Below are 18,511 nucleotides of genomic sequence, written 5' to 3' on the forward strand. Positions count from 1 at the left end.
TCAAAAAACATAATAAAAAGGGGTTTATTTTTTGACATTCGTGAAATATCACTATTCTTTATGTTTTGATTTCAACGATGCCTGTTTGCAGATATGAAATTCAAATTTATTTTGAAATCCGAGAAAGTTAAATAAAGTTATGAGAAAAGTAATTTTTCAATGCCTTGTGCAAAAAAAGCTTGAAAGACCGTATTTCCCCCCATATAATAAATTATTATTTTCATTTTTTGTTTATTTATTTATTTATTATTGAATATGAATTTCAAGTATTTTTGTGAGTCTGAAGTCATACCAAAAAGCTGATCTGATCTATCATTTCAGTTTTGATTATTGAAAACAATACAATGTTTCTAAAACACTTTTTTTTTGCCAGATGGAAATCAACACCGAAATTTTCGGAAATAATCAAGATATATTTTGACAGATTTTTTATGACTTTTTCCAAACGCTTTTATCCCCATAATTGCCTTTTCTTTGAACAGACTTTTCTTTTTGAAGAAAAAGAAATAAAAAAATTTAAAAGGGAATTCTTTTAGAATTCATGTATTTTTCAACAAATCTAATGATCTGAAATTAGTTAAAATGTTGAGAAAGAGTACCGAAAAATGAAGACGCCTATCAGAAATTCCGCTGTCTTTCTTTCATATCAAACACAGGCTTTTGAAACAATTGTGACAAATTTGACAACAGAATGAAAGACTACTATTTATTTGCAAAAACTCTATTTGAAATTAGCACATTGTGGAAAATACAGACTTTCAAACTTTTTTTGCACAAGGCATTGAAAAATTCCTTCACTTTTATCATTATTAAACTTAATCAGATTTCTTAAGAAATTGAATTTTCATATCCGAAAACAGGTACAGTTATCGCACAAAATACCGGACAAGATCGATATCTCAATTAAACATGTGTTACAGATCATAAAATTTATGTCACGTCCGTCAGTCATTAATTGAATCCGTCAGTATTTATGAAATTTCTAAAGAAAACTTGGATTAATATATCTCAATAATTTATTCAAGAAATCTTTATTCTATTATTATATTTAGCAATTTTTTCACTTTTTTATAAAGAAATTTTTTTATTGGAAAACTTTGGTGAATAACCATAATGACTTTGAGAAAACAAATTTTTTAAAAAATTTCGATTTTTTCATCATATGTACTCAAAAAGAGATGCTTCTTCAAAAATATTGATATCCAAATTGCAAATATTTTGAATTCAAATAAATACCGATTCAAGTTCTTAGTCGCTTCTGTAATGTGAGTTTGCATTTCTTTACGCTTTTTAAACTTTTTTATCTACATTGAACAACTGTTCGAATATTATTTTACAAAGGCATGCGATTGAAGTTCAATTAGTTGGAAAAAAAACTGAAAAAGTGATTTTGCTTTTTCATTTTTAAGCATAGAAAGCATTTTTGCTTGGATAAAATAAATAGAAGCCTGGAAAACAGATGAATGGTTGATAATGTTTTTTTTAGAAAAAGTTTTGAATTGATGCCTTATCTAAAGATGATGTTTTTAAATTTGTTGATTTAGAAATTGAAGATAAAAAAACAACAAAAAATCACTCACATTTCATACATCATTTTTTCAAATCAAAAGCTTTTTCTCATCAATGACATTTTTTTAAGCAAAAATGAAATAAATCTGTTATGACAATTTGTCATAATCGAATTTTTCACTTCATCAGAAAAAGAAAACAAATTTATTGTATCAATGAATGGGGAAAATAGTTATTATGTATGTAAAGATAAACAAAGTCACATTTCACAACATATGTGTAATTTTCAAGCATTTGGTCAAAAGAAAGTGATGAAAATTAATTATGATGAGAAAAATTTTTTTGCAAAGAATCTGAAAGGAGAAAATGAAGTTAATTTTGATGACAAAAAAGATTGAAGAATAACAGATATAAGATTGATAAATATTGATTCAAAAATGTTGATTACAACACATAAGTATTTTGCGAAGATGGATAAAAGAAAGAATGAAAAGAAAGAAGTTTATAAATTAAGAAAGCAGAATTTTGGATAATATATGAAAAGAAAAGGAAGAATGACAACGATAAAGTGTTTTGCCCATTCATTGGAAGATGGTAATGTTGAAAGTTTTTGGAACTTCTGTGAGTTGCGGTGGGGGTTGACGAATGAAAAGAGTGAGGCAATACCAAGTGAGACGGAGAAGTATTTTGTTTTTAAAGTATACGGAAGATATGAGATCTATTATCATTGCACTAAACATGAAGTTTTGATGTTGACGTGAAACTAACTGCATTGAGGAAAAATGAATTGTTTGTGGTGAAAAAATATGAAAATGAATGTGATTGAGATTAATTCACTTTTTTCAACTTTTGTATTTCTCTTCATTGAATCTTGTTTGCTACAAGAGGAACATTCGTGAGATAGTTATTTGAAATAAGATAATTTGAATGAATGGAAAACAAGTTGAAAAATAAAGTTTTGATGATTTTTCGTCTGAGAAGAAGAAGAAGATAAAGATAATGATGAACAAGAAAATCTTATTGAATTTGACCTTGTTATTAATATTTTGCCACTCACTGCGATAACAATGATAACGATGAAATGATTAGACATGTGAACAAACTTTTATAAAGAGAGCAAAATGTCCGAAGGGCTTTATATTTGTTTTGATTTCCAGAACATTATTGAAGATGAAAAATAAACTTTCTAAGAAATTGCGAATAAAGAATATACGGTAAATAAATCCGTAAACATGCATGTTAACAACATATTTATTGGTGAAAGCAAAGCAGATGAGAAGAAGTTGATAAGAGCAGTGCAAAATGTGTCAAAACAATTGAAAAGAAACAACAAAGATTTTATGCCTTCCTCGTTATTTAACTCTCGTTTTCGCTGTTGAAAATCATTCAATGACCTTTCAATGCTCATCAATCTCACATCCAAAAAACTTTCGTTTTTTCCTTCAGTCTTCTATTGAGAATCCCCTTCGTTTCATTTTTTCCAATTGAAAATTAACTCTCATCTTATCTAAGTTTTTATCATATAAATATACCATTATCAATATTGAATTATTATTTGTCTGGTGCAGAAAACTCTGGTTGAATTCGAATTCCATTTTCCAGTTAGAAACGTTTCTTTATTTTGTGAGAAATCCGTTGATCTTATCCATAAAAATTATTGGACATAAAAAGAAAAGGCAGAAAAGGAGATTTATAGCAGTTGTGAGAGTATATTAATTTGATTGAGGTTAATGATACATTCATCAATGTGTTCGGAAAGAGATGGATGATTTCTGGAATGATACAGGATGTTGGAGGAGATTGAATGATATATGCTTGAAATGAAGGAGAAGATATTATCACATGAATTTTTTAAGGATGAAGGATGTGTAATGAATGACTGTGGATGGGAAAAGAGAGTTTTATTTATTTGAAATCATCACAAATGAGAATAACGTTCGTGTTTATTGTGGATAAAAGTAATTAGTTATGATGAGATGGAGAGAGGAGACAGAAACATGGAGATATGCGTATCGTACAGATAATATTATTATAAAGAGGAGGACAAGAATTGGAAAGGAAATGGAGAGACAAAAGAGGAGATGGTTTTTTTTCAAAGCACACACACACATACAGAAAGAGAGGGAATATGTGGTGGGCAAAGGGAGATTATTGCGAGAACATGAGCGATTATAGAGGAAACTTAGGTGGAAAATTGTGTGGAAGAATGGAAGAAGAAAGTGTGGGAAGTTTTTTATTTTTCGTAGATTATTCGGAGGACTTTGGCCGCGCCTGGCATTTGCAACGCAAGGGATGGATGTGGATGCTGGGGAAGATGGGAAGAAGTAACAATAATACTAACTTTTTGCATTGATGAAGCGAAGGCAGATGTGCTGCAGGGATGGAGCGAGATAAGGGGCTGACCACAAGATGGCGTCGATCATTCGATACAGAAAAATGATGGAAGCACATATTTTTTATTGGGAGAAGAAATTTGGGGGATGGGGAGATTGAGAGTGAAGGAAAAAAGAATTTTGATATAGCAAACGAAGGAGATAATGGAAGAATGGCGGATGTGCGTTTTTGCAATGAGGGAAAATGAAGAGAAGAAGAAGGTGATGCAGCAATAAGGGATGGGAAGGGATTCTTCTGATGAAAAGAAAAGATTCTGATATTATTGTCGAATAGAGTTAATGGCTTTATTTGAGTGGAAGCATTATAGAAAACAGGACTTGAACAAATATTTGTTTGATGAAGCAGAAAGGAGGTGCAGACGAGAAAGATGAGCTTTGTTGGAAGAAATGAACGATATTTTCAGAAGAAGAAAAAAATTCTGTTAAAGGCGATCGTTATGAAAGATTTAGGTTTGTTTTTTTGATAATTATATATATAACATTCCATATTTTTTAATATTTATGAAATTAGGATTTTTTCAAGAATGTTCAACGGTAATGAATAAGCATGGGATATGTGAAGAGTATAACTGATTGCATTAAAAGAAATTAGGACACAATACATGAAGGAACGTATGGAGGAAAGATCTTGATAAGAAATATGAAAAAAAATGGAAAAGAAAAATATTTGTGAGATTCATTAGATATTTTGGAAAGAATAAGGGGAAGAGATAGAAGAGAGAGCAGAAGATTGATGATATGGGTGAATGGCATATGCTCAATGAATTATTTGTAAGAAGCAGCAGCAGCAGTATTAGAAGTGGAAGAAGAAAAAGAAGAAGGTGAATATGAAAATGAAGAAGTTGGAGCAGAGGATTGTGAAAGGAAGAAAATGAAACAAGAAATGAACTCCACGTAATTCGATGTGTTCTCTCATTTTCTATAATTTTATTTTTTTAACTGAAAGCTTTTTCCTCCTCTTTTGTTTCTCCAGTTAAGCTTTAAAATTTTGAATAATTCAACATTGTGAAAGCAAGTGCTTCTAAACAAATAGTTTGTCATTTGTTATTCATTTGACCGAAATTACAATTAATACTTGAATTATTGCGCTTTTTTAGTTAATAACAAATTGATGAAATGTGAAAAAGAGTGATAATGCAAAGATTACAAAAAAAATCATAACAAAAGACTCTTTTAATAAATTCATAACCTGTAACAACTATCATATATTCGGAATTGAGTAATTGAAATACTACTTTGAAAACACAGAATGAGAAAAAAAGAATAGAGTGAAGGAGTTTTACTATAGTGACACATTGAACAAAAGAAACTTTCAAAGACTTCTAGATCTGAAGAAGAGCTTCCAAAGTCTGTGAGCTAACAAGGTGTCTCTTATCTCCAAGAATATTTCTCATTTTTGAAATTACTCTTTCGCAGCTCACCTCGCTACACGGAGAAGCAATCAGAGTGAGGCAAAGGCCAGAGTAAATCATGTGCAAATCTCCGTAAGAAGAAAGCGCTTTGTAAAAGATTTCTGCATCTTCTTCGTAAGGATATTCTGGTTCCAATTTCAAAGATCTTTGGAACAGTAACAAGCAGCCCTTTGTTAACTCTTCATCCAAACATCCTATTGCTTTTTTTATATATGTTGCAAAGGATTCATGCAACCTTGGAAACCAGTCTGTTAGAAGTGTGTTTTTAATGTTTGTTTGCAATTCATTTTCCTTTTCTTGAGATGGTTTTTTGCAAAGAGCAATTTTTTTCGTAGAAAATAACATGACGAGATCATCTTCGCTTTCACTTTGAGAGGGAATTTCTTCGTTTTTGTTGCTTGGTTTATCTATTTCACTTTCATTAGAAGTTTTGAAGTTTGATTTTGACACTTCGTTGTCTTTAATTGCTTTATCTTCTGAATATTCTTCCGTTTCATCAAATTGTTCCAAAAGTCCTGAAAAAAAGTTTGAAAATGAAAATATTTTGAAAAATCTCATTTTTAAAAACCATTATGCTTGAAAACAGATCCAACATCAATCGAAGAGTTGAAATTTAAGGAAGATGAAGAGGAAGAAGATGAAGGAAAAGAATAAGAAGAAGAAGTAGCTGAACATACAACATGTGTTAATGATAAAGCGGAAAGAGAAGAGTCGTGTGAGACGAGGGAAGGTGGAAACGAAAAGGAAGAAGGAGATGACGATGATAAAGGAAAAGAAGAAGAAGAGGATGAGGAAGAGGAAGAAGAAGAAGAAGAAGGGGAAGAAGAGGAAGAAAAAGAAGTTGATGATAATGATGAAGCTGAAGCGGAAGCAGGAGGTGAAAATGTGGAGGTTGGGGGAGAGGAGGAAGAGGAAGAGGAAGAGGAAGAGGAAGAGGAAGAGGAAGAGGAAGAGGAAGATATTAAAATATTATTATCAGCAAGATCACAATATTCGAAATCATCTTCATCAGTTGATAATTCAAACATATCATCTGCTTCGATTTCTTCCGCTGCAAGAATTCCCAGTTCATCACTTTCAGATTGACTATCGGTTGAATTTTCTTGGACAAAATCAGTATCCAATGTCTGTGTCAATGTGCCACTTCTCAATATTTTTTCTAAAATATCAATAATTTTAAAAGGAGTATTCGAATATAAAGAATCATTTTCAAGAGAATATATAAAAGGATTTTGAATAAAAACGTTCATTTTCTTTGAACTCTCCGAGCTCAAACGAATTAATGCTTGAGATTGAGCGTCTGTGCTCAAAACTGAATGTTTGTGTTGAAAATTGCTCTGTTCAATTATAATATTGGATATTGTGCATCTTGAAGGTGCAAGATCTTTATTTGTTCTGTTAATTTGTGACACAATTTGATCTGTTTTATTGATTCCAACACTTTTGTCTGAAAATTTTGAAAAACAATCAGCTTTATTAAAATTTTGAAAGAAAGATGAATATTCAACAAAAGACTGAACAAATTTTTTCCTGCGATACTGCTGCATGCCAATTGGCGATAACGCAAATGAAAGAGAAAGTATTTCTCCTCTGGCACCTTCCAAAAAGTAGTTGTTCAACTGAACCAAAATGTTGGTAATGGCATTGTGCCATTTTTCTTCAGAAAAGAGTGAATGTTGCAACAAACTGAAATAATACCCGAATGTTTTCAGAATTTGTGGAAAGGCTTGCCACAACTTTGTTGAATCATGTTCAAAGAATAAATGCAATTTGTACAAAGGATATAATAGTAATTCAGTTTTGATAATATCGATAATACTAATTGCATCTAACATGTTGTTAACGTAAATGATATCGTATTTTTTCCGGATGAATTCACACAATAAATATAAACTGTGCCATCGCGTCGAGACAAAGAAAGGAACGGATTTTCTAAGCAAAGATCTGTAGATTTTGCAATGGGACTTTTGAGAAAATTCCTGTAATTTCATTTTTAAATCATTCAAAAAAGGAACTTTAGTGAAAGATGTGGATATGACCAAATTGACAAGATGGTTGCAACAATAAATGAATTCTGGAGCAACAGGAAAACATTTATTATCAAATAACTTTTTGTTTGAGCATTCTTTGGAAATTTGATGAATTGCTTTTAATTGAGGAGCGAATCCATCTGTGCAGTAACTTCTCACAAAAGAATTGAAAGTGGAGAATTCTTGAGACAAATGTTGAAGCAGGTTATAAAACTCCTCCGTTGAGAAACATTGCTCGTACAATCCCCAGAAGAAATGTGAAGCCTTCAATGATATTGGGACAACTGTGACAACAGTGTAGTGCTTGTTACCAACCAAAGCTCCATCAATCATTACACTGAGACTTGTGTTTGCAATCCTTTTTCGTTTGACCTTTTCTGATATGATTTTCTCTTTGATAATCATCTGGGATATTTTCCTTCTTGTCAAATATGGGAAAATATTTTTCGGTGAAACATTTGGATTCTCTTGTCCATATCGTATTAATGACTCAAAAAATGAGTTCATTTCTTTCGACGAAGCTGCCATGAAAGAAATGTTACATTTACTGACCATTGCAACAAACTGTTTTTCCAGATCTTGATTCAGCAAAGATAATTTGGGAAAAGCTGATGTTTCCAGAAAAAGTCGTTTGCCATGATGATGAAATTGTTTCAGTAATGTTGAAATATGTTGCGTTTTCAACAAATCACACTTGTGGTTTGCTATTGTTACGTAATTTTTTCTCCCCGTGGCTCCGCACGAAACACCGTCTTTGCAATTTGGACATAAGAAATATCGATGCCAATCCTTTTTTGGAGTTCCATCTTTTTCGACTTTGACATAAGAAATCCACAAATAATTGTTCAGAGGTTCGAGTGTCATTTTCGACATGTATTCTTCTTTTAAACGTGGATGCTTGAAAACTTTTATGTATTCACAAAGAAAGAACTTCACATTTTCTTGAAAAACATCAAACCTTGTCCATATTTTGATACACAGAGCTTTTCCAGTTGAATAAACTTACAGCCACACTTTTTCAATTGTTCAGAATGGAATTTGAAAAGTTTCTCCTTCAAATAAAAATTTTCAAAATAGAAAAGACATTTGTTTCAAATAAACAAACGATCTCCTTCTTTTCAAGTATTTCTTTAAAAACTTCTTCAAATGATAATATCGCAGGATCAAAGTGGACTTTTCTTGCAACTCCTGACGGATCATTTTCCACTGACATTTCTGACCGTCTGTTGATCAATTAATTCCCAGATAAACTGAGCTGTCACTGAACCTTAATGAAAATTTTTTATTTAAAATATTTTTTTCAATTTTGATTATTTGAGACAATTCAAAAAGTTCTTTTATTTTTACAATAAATGTTTAGAATAACTTGTTCCATCGTTTAATAAATCACATTTGTTTTATTTGTTTAATATTCTTAATTATAATAAGGACCTGACGCGATAATGAAAATCACGTCCGTCAATAACAATTTTTTAATTGTCAATAGTCATAAAGTAACACATGTTTAATCTCAATTATCGCAAGAAGAAAAATTCTGACAATTTTCCTCAAAATATATCTCATCAATACAAACTCAGTTAATAAACGAGGCTTAATGAATAGCTTCATTTGTGCTCAGAAATAATAAATATCGAAATCTCGGAGAAACTCAAAATCCTATTTCTCCGAAATTTCAAATAATAATTTTTTCCATATTCAGTCTTCATGAAAATGGAAGTTTGATATGCCAAATGAGTTTGTATTGATGAAATATATTTTGTGGAGAATAAACAGAATTATTCCTCTTGCAGTTATTGAGAAATCTATCTTGTCCATTATTTTGTGCGATGTCCCGTATTTTTTGCGATAACTGTATTTTAGATATTAAAATTTAATATATGTCATGATTTTTTTGAAAAGTTCCTTTTGTTTAATTTACAAATAAAATTAAAATTTCATATTTCGATTAAATTTCTGTTCCCACTCCCCAAATTTTCCTCTAAAGAAGATAAAATCTTGATAATGTTGTTGTTTCTATTTTTGTGAAGTTTAGTAAGTGGGAACAGAAATTTGATCGAAAAATGAAATTTTTATTCTGTTTGAAAATTTAACAAAAGGAACTTTTCAAAAAAATTTTGACATATTTTGTGGCCTAACACGTTTTTCAAAAAACCGACCCATTTTATTCATGTTTTTTGAACACATAAAGTCAATCAAAAGTGCATAATATTTTTGTGAAAATGCCAAAACCGTTTTATTTTGTCCCATATAGAAAAAAAGTTATTATTTCAAAATCACTCATATATATGGGTGATTATTTTTAAAATCATATCTTTTTTCGTAGTGTTGACTTTTCAATGACTGTTGGTTTTTTGAAAGAAAATTTTAATACTAAAGAGAAAAAGCATGATAATTGTATTTTAAAACAAATGTTTTTTCCGAATTGAAGATTAAAATGTGTTCAATAAGCCTTTTCACTTTTCATTTTATTTTTAATTGATATTCAAAAAATATTTTAGCACTGAATTTTTTGTATGAAAAAATATGATTACTAAAATAATCACCCATATTTTTGAAAACTTGAAACTATTTCATAAATTCAAATGCCCAGCATATAAAATTTCATCTTGGAACAAACTAAAAAAATCAATTATCAAAGTGGGAATGTTTTTCTTTCCATGGTGATTTTTCAATGGTCGGTTGGTAAAGTTAACCATATAATGCGATTTTTCGTGAAAAATTATTAAACATGAAACATTTGCAGTTTTTCAAAAAGAATAACATATTTTTAAAATTATACAAAACCAATGCATCATTCATTCGATTTTGTTTTCAATTCAATCATAGCGTATTTTCTTTTCTTTTCTTTTCTTTTCTTCTCTTCTTTTCTCTTTTCTTTTCTTTTTTTTAAAAAAACTGAATTAACTACGATTTTTTGAGTGAACATCACCAAGCTTTGTTTCACAATTTTTATTAATTTGGAAAGACATTTATTTCTCTGATTTGAATTGACTTCAGTTATAAGGCGCTTGATATTAAAAAACCAAAAGTCCCTATTTAGCTCTTTCGTCAGTGAAAATTTTCAAATGACAAAGAAAGATCGAGATTTTTTTTTCATAATAACTGTCATGTTCCTTTTTTTGATTACAAAAAATAAAGAATAGTTTTTTTCGTTTTTACTACCATTTGATAATATCAAATATCATTTTTCTGTTTTATTTAATAAAAAAAGTTCAATAGAAAAGAGCAGATATATATATAAATGTATTGGGTGCATATTTTATCTTGACCCAAAATTTTATCTCAACCCTTTTTTTTTGAAACTTTCTGAAGCATTTTTCGAGCTAAGCAAAGGTATGAAACAAAAAATAAATTAATAAACAATTTTATCAAAATTATTTACAACTTTCTGTTATTTTTAATTTTTATGAAAATTTTCTCTAAATAATTTGTTATTATTTTTTTTATTTTTGAACCCAGATCAAAGACTTGCTGGCTTTGAAGCGAATATTTCATACGGAACGTTAAAAGATACAAAATCATAATTCTACACTCCTATATAATCATTTTAACTTGTTTTTAACTTTTCCAATATAATTTTTAACCTTTTTTTCTCATTTCACTGTTTTTGCTTAAAACACGATTTTTAATATAAACAAGTGTTTGTGTCAAATTTTATTGAAATGAAAAAAAATAATTAAAGTTTTATATATCGTTTATTTGTGTTAAATGTTGAAATGAAAAGAAACTTTTTAAGAATTTTAACTGAAAAGCAAGTGTATATGATTTTTTTGTTATTCAAATTACCAAACATTTACAAAAAAATAATCTTTTTAACAAACAAGGATCTTTTTATTTTAATAATGCTTATTAATCATTTCAAAAAATTTCTAAACAAATGGATGCATGTCTCTGAAATCGTGTTTTTTTAATAAATGTGTGAAATGAGAAAAAATGTGAAAAAAACAAGTTGAGAAAGTTTAAAATAACTTATTCATATAAAAAAGAAATAATAAACATTGTTATTGAAGCTAAAAACTTCTGAGAATAAGCATTTGAGGGAAAAGCAGCAAACCAATGATCAACACATAAAATTATTATTTTCCTCGATCTTTTTGAAAAACATGAAATTATCAAAAAATATTTCTGAATAATTAGATGATTATATAACAAACGTTTCTGGTTATTTTTTATTTAAAACAAGCTCGTGTGTAGCCGAAAGCATAACAAAAAAGAAAAGGGTCGTGATAAAGAAAAAAGGTCAAGATAAAATCATAACCCTATTTTAAGCTAACTATTTATTTTTTCATTATATTTACGAAAATTAAATAAAAAATTTAAAGATATTACGAAAACGTAAATAAAAATTATAAAAATGCACCAATTACAACAACTATGCATTACTTAATTATTGTCAAACACTAGACTTCAGAATTAGTATGATCACTATCATTGATATCGGATTTAGATTCTTCAGACTTATTCTGATCTAACTCACTTTTGGCTTCATCTTTATCATTTTGTTCAACAACAGAAGAGTCGCTTTCCTTTTTTTCACTTTCGTCTGTTGCAGTTTCCGTTAACTTCTTATCCTTATCATTTTTCACATCATCTTCCCCTTCAGATTTTTTCTCACTTTCTTTATCTTTTTTATCCCACAAATCCACAAAATATCCATCAGGAGCAGGAACAATATATGGCATGATTACTCTCTTAGAGCCTTTAATATTCATTGTTCGCATTCGACCTTTCAATTGCTGAATCTGACCACTTTTCATAACCAAAAAGTGATTCATCAAAATTGATTCAAAGTTATTTACAAATGAACATACAGAGAAAAGAACTTTAAAAAAGTACAAACCTAACTTGTTCATCCTTTGCACATAATGGAACCATTCTAACTTCACATATTGGCATCATTCTTACACGCATTGGAGGTTGAGGTGTTTTTTCTGAAGAAGAAGAAGAAGAAGAGGAGGAGGAAGAGGAAGGAGAAGAAGAAGATGATGAAGCTTCTTCACTTTTCTCATAAATGTTTTCTCTTTCAACTCTCATTAATTGATGGAACCCTCCTGCATGCCCTACCGAAAGAACAAGTATGCCTCCTCCTTTCAGTTGAGAAACCAATTTCTGAGGAACTTCTAAAAATATTTAAAAGTATATTTTTTTCGAAAAATATAAAAAATTAAAGTAAACATGCCTTCAGCCGATGCACCGACATATATAGCATCATAAGGTGCTCCAATTTCATAACCGTCACGGCCATCTCCCTCTTTAAGTCCAATTATAATTTATTAATGAATGAATTACATTAACATCATTTTTGTGTTACAAAATTATTAAAGCATGAAAAAAAAAATAATATAAAATTAAACGAAACCTACAAATTCTATAATGTTTTTCCTTCTGAGTTCTCTAATATGTTCAGGGTAATGTTCATTGTTGACAATGTCATTTCCATTTGTAATAAAGCTTGAAATGTGATCTATTCCAATAACATGCCCTTCTTTTTCTTTAACCAGCATTCCAAAGCAACAGGTTAGATATGAACTTCCTGAGCCAACATCTAAAATACGAGGATGCTCAGATTTTTTTACTGCATCAAAAATTAAATGTAGTGCAAGAGCATGAATATGTGGAGCAGAAATAGTTGCATAATCTCCAATCGGTAACGCTCTGTCCTGCATTTATTTAACACATATATGAACATTAAAACGTGAAAAAGATAAAAAATCGAAAACTTCGTAAGCATATTTTTGATGAGATGGAGGCACAAAAAGACCTCTATCAACTTGCAGCATTGCCTGTTCAACAATTGGATTTAATATTTTTCTTCTTTCTTCAAAAATCAACATAAAAAGAAATTAAAAATTATTCCATTTATGTGAAAATAGTCATAATTAATAAAAAAATGAAAATAAATACGCCACCTTTCAATCCTTCAACTAATTCTTTATGCGAAGAATAAACAATAAATTTTATTTTAACTCCATTTTCTTCGACCTCTCTTTCTTTTTGTTTTTTTTTAAATAGCCAAGAAAACATAATTGAAGTTTGTTCGATTTTTATTATGGCCAAGAGAAAGAATATATATTGCATTAGATCAAATCAATTATTTTTTGCCCTTTTTCATGTCACAGCTTCCGCTGAACAACGAAAATTTATTTTCTGTTCTACAATTAATATCTTCTGCATCAGCAGAAGATAGAAAGTCGGCTGAAGCGACATTAAAATCAGTTTTTTATTGTTTTTAAAAACTTCTATTTAATTTATTATTGTTGTTAAATTAGTGGAGAAAAGTTAATAACTATTATACAATGTTTATGGCTTTTATTATGACACCAGAAATTGATATTAATGTGCGACTTCAAGGAGCAATTCAATTGAAACATGGAGTTCTTTCAACATGGGGCATTTCAACTGATAAAACAGGAAAGAAATTAATGAGAGAAAAAATTTTGATTGCACTTGCAGCATCTCCTAAGCCAATACAAAATCAATTCTATGTTATCATTGAGTCAATGATTGTTCACGATTTTCCACATAAATGGATCAACCTTTCTTCACTTATTGCACATGCATTTCAGGGAACAGAACTTAAAACAAGAATCGCATGCTTTCCAGTAATATTTTCAATTGTCAAAAAATATTATGAAATTCATCCTGATGATGCTAAACCTCTTTTCCGTTCAATGAACCATTGGTATCCTACGCTGAAGAGTACAGTCCAAACAATAATGGAAAATTTATCTCAAGGAGGAGACGAACAGGGCATGATTCTTAAATATTTCTGTAAGTTTTTGGTGAAAGTCTCAGAATCATATCTTCCTCCTTTATTCGATGATGCAAATGAAATTAAGATTCTTGTTGCAATTTGTGTTCAAATTTCAAGTTTGCCTCTCCCAGCAGATACTTCGGTTTGAAAAACAGCTATTATTTACCATCATTTTCACCACTAAACATATTTCGATGAATTATTTTTTCTGAATTTGTATTACACTTCCAATTTTTACAACATAGGAGTTGTGGCATAAAGCACAAAAATGGGCAATGCGATTTTTAGTCCTTGTTTTTAGAGAATACGGACTTCCAAGTAAAGGTCATGAAGAAATCAAAGAATTTTCCGAAAATTGGATGACTAACCACGCGAATAATCTTATAACACATTATTTGGGTATTCTCCACCAGTCACAATCCCAGTCGGCAGACAAAGCTTCTCATTCATCGAAAATGCTGAGCAGTGCAGTTGACATCCTGGCTTTGGGAGCGCAGCACAATGCGACATTTATTCCTTCGATTTTCCCTCACATCGAATCCATCTTGAAAGAGATTATTCTGCAGAACTTGACGTTCACAGAAAATGAGCTGTCTTTGTATGACTCTTCCCCCGTTGCTTTTATTGACCTTATGGAAAACGAGGAAAATTCGTATCAAACTGAGCTTGGATCTTCCTCATCTTCTTCATCGTCCTCCTCTGCTTCTTCTGAATCATCGCATCCACCCAAAGAACATGAGTATTATTCTTCTCCGCTTCGGCAATCGGCCATTCGGCTTCTTCGCTCTTTTTGCGGAAATCGCCGTGCGTCGTGTCTTCCGATTGTCATGTCCACAATCATCAGCTCTGCGCAGGCTGCAGGAGAAATACTGAAACAAGGAATTTCTTCTGCGGCTTCTTCGCCTGCGAACACTGCTGTCTCGGCAGAGCTGTCGCATCCTGCCTGGAAAGGGATGCACTCAGTGCTTGTTGCCCTCAACCATATCTCAACTTCTTTGACACTTTCAACAATAAATGCCTTTTATCTACCTTCTCCTGTTGCATCGCTTGGAACAGGCTTCACATCACAACAATTCAAAGACGGGCTTGTTAGCTTTATTAACACAAATGTTGTTCCTCTTATTACTTCTCCCTGTCCATTTCATCTTCTTGTAAGAGAAGCTTGCATTTTTATTTCAAAATACACACACTTCATAACCATTTCTCCGTTCACCACAGGCTCCTCTACTGGTTCCACACCTGCTCCTTCAACAGCACTTCTTTCCCAGCTGCTTGGCTCAGCCATCCAATGCCTCGATCATCCATCTCTGGCTGTCAACATGGAAGCAGCACGGGCAGTCACCAACACAATACGCTGCGTCTACCATCCATTCACTCCGCTTTTTTCAGCTGTGCAAAGCTCTGTTTCCAGCGACTGCTCCTCTTTAATCTCAACCATTGAATCATTCCTTCCGACGCTATTCAGAAAACTCTTTGACATCCTGAAGAAGACACAGGTCGCCACTGCAGCTGAAGCATCATCGCATTCTGCGGTTGCTCCAACATCCTCCTCGTCTGCCTCTGATATCGTGGTGACTTGTATTAGCCGCTCTGTTCGCTGCTCTCATTCCACTTTTGGTTCTCCTGCATTCTGCACATTTGCAAAGTCCTTGTTTGACGATATCATTTCAGCGCTGTCAGTTCTCACCGCAAACAGATGGGCTCGCATCAAAGCGCTTGACGAGAAAGAAGCTCAATTAACTGCATCTTCAGCTGGCGGCACTGACGGAGCCATTTCGGTTTCTACTCAACCTACTGCTGCTCAGTCATTGCAGCAGGAAACACACGCTGAAGGGCACGAGACAGAATTTATTGACCAACTCTCTGATTCTCTATTCTACATAATTTCTTTTTCAAAGCAAAGTCCAGAATTGTATGCATCATTTGAGCCAACAATATCAAACATGATTATTTCTGCAATAGCCGCGAAAGACATCACATTTATTGACGATATTTTGCCTTCTTTCGAGTTGGTCTGCTTGGGAATGATGAATGCAATGCCATCTCCATCTTCAGCTGCTTCTTCTTCATCAGATAAAAGTGGAATGACAAACACACTGGGAGCTTGTATTAGTCAGCTTTGTGCGTTTGTTTCTGTTCATACGGACATGCTGGAGTCAATTCTCCCTTCACTCCAAGCGGTGGCTGAGAAGTATCTGCCTGCCGTTTTGAACACACCAACGCTCATCCTTCCTCTTTTCAAGGCGCTTCGGGATCCATTTGAACTTCATACAAAGCACGAAAAATCAGTTGACGACTCCTCAATCATTCCGTCTGCGGCGTCGCTTGTTCTTCTGCTCGACCAGCCTTCTCCACACATTGCATCATACGACATCCAACTGATCCAGTCTGCCAGGCTGCTCAAGTTCTTCCTTCTGCGTGCGGGGATTCAGCGTGTCAACGGCACATACACAGCATTTGCAGGCACAGATGCATCAGCCTCCTTCTGCAATGGAATCATTACATCAGGTGACTTTATCACATCTGTGCTGGAGCTTTCATGGCAGCGATATCCTTTTATTCTCATTCCACACACCAGACATCTTGTTTCACAAATCATCATGTTGTGCTTATTTGCATCTCCTGCGCACTCCTTCAACGCCATCTGCAAACAGACATTAGCTCGTCTTAAGGCTCTTGGCGTGGAGGCACAGCAAAAGATGAGAAAGGCTTTTTCGTCTGAATCATCTCGCGGGGCGATGTTGAAGATGATGCACCAAGCAATCAGAACCAACTCTCAGCTCAGCTTGCCACAAATTCCCACTTTCTTCGAACTGTTTGATTGGATCTCTTGTGAAATAGAAATCATTGCCCCAACCAAAAAAGTTGAGATTAAACAGTCTGTGCCTTCGTCTTCTAGTTCAAATTCGACGATGGGATCGATTGCATCTGTTCCTTTCTCTTCTTCTGTTGGCCGCACCCAATCATCAGATACCACGGAAACAGATGACTCTTTGAAGGACTCTGCTTCTCATCTTTTGCACATGCTCTTTGACAAGAAACTTGCTCTGATCTCAATAATCTCTCTTCTCACAGTTTCCATCACATCGTATCCTTCAGAGTTTTCATTGAAAAGCCAGGCTGTTTACTCCTTCATTCCCAATATGATGCAGATATCCTCACGACTTGCACAAGATGTTGCAAAATATAACTCTATTCTATCTTCGCTTCCAGCTTCTTGTCTTCCAAAAGCCTGGAGTGCGATGATGGCAGAGAATGCGACAGAAGAATGGAGATTGACTAGCGGCTCAGAAGCTGAAGTGAGCGGAGATGAGAACGAGATGGAAAGGTTTGTGCATTGGATGAATGAAAACGGCAAGCTGCCAGAAGGCATCCAGATGGGAGAGGATACAATTAGCGATGATGACGAAACAAACAAACTTTATTTGAAAGACATCATTCCACTCGATGAGATGCACCAAGCAGCTGTGATTGATGATGACTTCAAAGAAGAAGAGGAGGAAGACAGTGATGATGATGACGAAGGAGACGGAGAAAGGGGCATTGAAGAAGACAAAGATGATGATGAAGATGACTCGGATGATGATGACGACAGTTCCAGTCAGAGCTCTGATTCAGACTCTGATTCAGACAGCGACTCAGATTCAGATTCTGATAACGATTCAGATGAAAACGATGATGATGGAGGCGACAGAGTGCTTAATAATTTTGATGCTGACGATGCAGACGAAAAAGATTTGATGGATTCAGCCCCTCTCATTTCGCTAAATGTTCAAGCTGTTTCGTCTATGTGTGTGAAATGTATGCCAATTTGTTCAATTTTTGATTTGAATCATATCAAAATTTATACGTTCTTTCATTTTTAATTTATTTTTTCCAGTCTTCCAATCAACAGATAAAGAAGGAGTGCTCGCACAGTCAATCAATCAGCTGATGCCACCAACACAAGCATCAATCAAAGCACTATTTGGCATATGATCATGCCTCTTACTTCGGTTTTGAAAAGACTCTTACTCATTTCACAAAATAAAATTCATTTCAACAACCCAAAAAAAAGCATTTGAAGAATGAAGATTCCATCCAACACAAAAATCATTATGTGCAAGCCGTTGACATAAGAAACATTTAATTAACTAGTAAGCATTATCATTTTTTGGGTGTAGCGAGTGTAATGAAAAAGAGATACAACAAATATATACCATTCAAGCAGCAGCTAGCGGACTTCAAATTCTTGAACCTCTTTAAAAAAAAATGAAAAAATAACAGGTGCAAGATAAAAAACCACAAAAAGAAACGAAGATGCCACAGTGATATTCTGATGGATTAACAGTAAAGGTAAAAATTAGAGTAATAAACATCATCACAAGTCTTGTAAAAGAAACAAACAAAATAATAGAAAAAAAATAAAAAGCG

At 32.6% G+C, this 18,511-nt stretch overlaps 3 protein-coding genes across 3 annotated transcripts; 1 reads left to right on the top strand and 2 right to left on the bottom strand.

Annotated features, from left to right (window-relative positions):
• Positions 1 to 5,224: 5,224 nt before the first annotated feature.
• Positions 5,225 to 6,342, bottom strand: MONOS_356 (uncharacterized protein; the record flags this gene model as incomplete). Its single annotated transcript, XM_067873567.1, has 2 exons — positions 5,225 to 5,829; positions 5,883 to 6,342. 2 exons carry the CDS (start codon positions 6,340 to 6,342, stop codon positions 5,225 to 5,227), a joined length of 1,065 nt encoding a protein of 354 aa, XP_067735951.1.
• Positions 6,343 to 11,591: 5,249 nt separating this feature from the next.
• MONOS_10799 (putative protein-l-isoaspartate o-methyltransferase) lies at positions 11,592 to 13,386 on the bottom strand. The gene is made up of 6 exons (XM_067863274.1): positions 13,254 to 13,386; positions 13,065 to 13,162; positions 12,704 to 13,004; positions 12,524 to 12,595; positions 12,185 to 12,464; positions 11,592 to 12,093 (listed from the first exon to the last, which is right to left on the bottom strand). The coding sequence occupies exons 1-6, from the start codon at positions 13,366 to 13,368 to the stop codon at positions 11,745 to 11,747; spliced, it is 1,215 nt and encodes a 404-aa protein (XP_067735952.1). The 5' UTR covers positions 13,369 to 13,386; the 3' UTR covers positions 11,592 to 11,744.
• Positions 13,387 to 13,640: 254 nt separating this feature from the next.
• On the top strand, positions 13,641 to 18,494 carry MONOS_10798 (putative importin 7; the record flags this gene model as incomplete). Its single annotated transcript, XM_067863273.1, has 3 exons — positions 13,641 to 14,240; positions 14,344 to 17,899; positions 17,979 to 18,494. The coding sequence occupies 3 exons, from the start codon at positions 13,641 to 13,643 to the stop codon at positions 18,074 to 18,076; spliced, it is 4,254 nt and encodes a 1,417-aa protein (XP_067735953.1). The 3' UTR covers positions 18,077 to 18,494.
• Between the last annotated feature and the right edge of the window lie 17 nt (positions 18,495 to 18,511).

The sequence above is a fragment of the Monocercomonoides exilis genome, assembly GCF_001643675.1.
Source record: "Monocercomonoides exilis strain PA203 chromosome Unknown scaffold2-2631571, whole genome shotgun sequence".
Taxonomy (NCBI): Eukaryota; Preaxostyla; order Oxymonadida; family Polymastigidae; genus Monocercomonoides; species Monocercomonoides exilis.

Bases quoted from the DNA above. Each gene is read 5' to 3' on its own strand.
- MONOS_10799 (XM_067863274.1), bottom strand. From the start codon at position 13,368: ATGTTTTCTTGGCTATTTAAAAAAAAACAAAAAGAAAGAGAGGTCGAA. The intron at 13,163-13,253 runs GTGGCGTATTTA...TGATTTTTGAAG, and splicing joins ATTAGTTGAAGGATTGAAAG to AAAGAAGAAAAATATTAAAT. The intron at 12,465-12,523 runs GCATGTTTACTT...AAATATTTTTAG, and splicing joins TGTCGGTGCATCGGCTGAAG to AAGTTCCTCAGAAATTGGTT.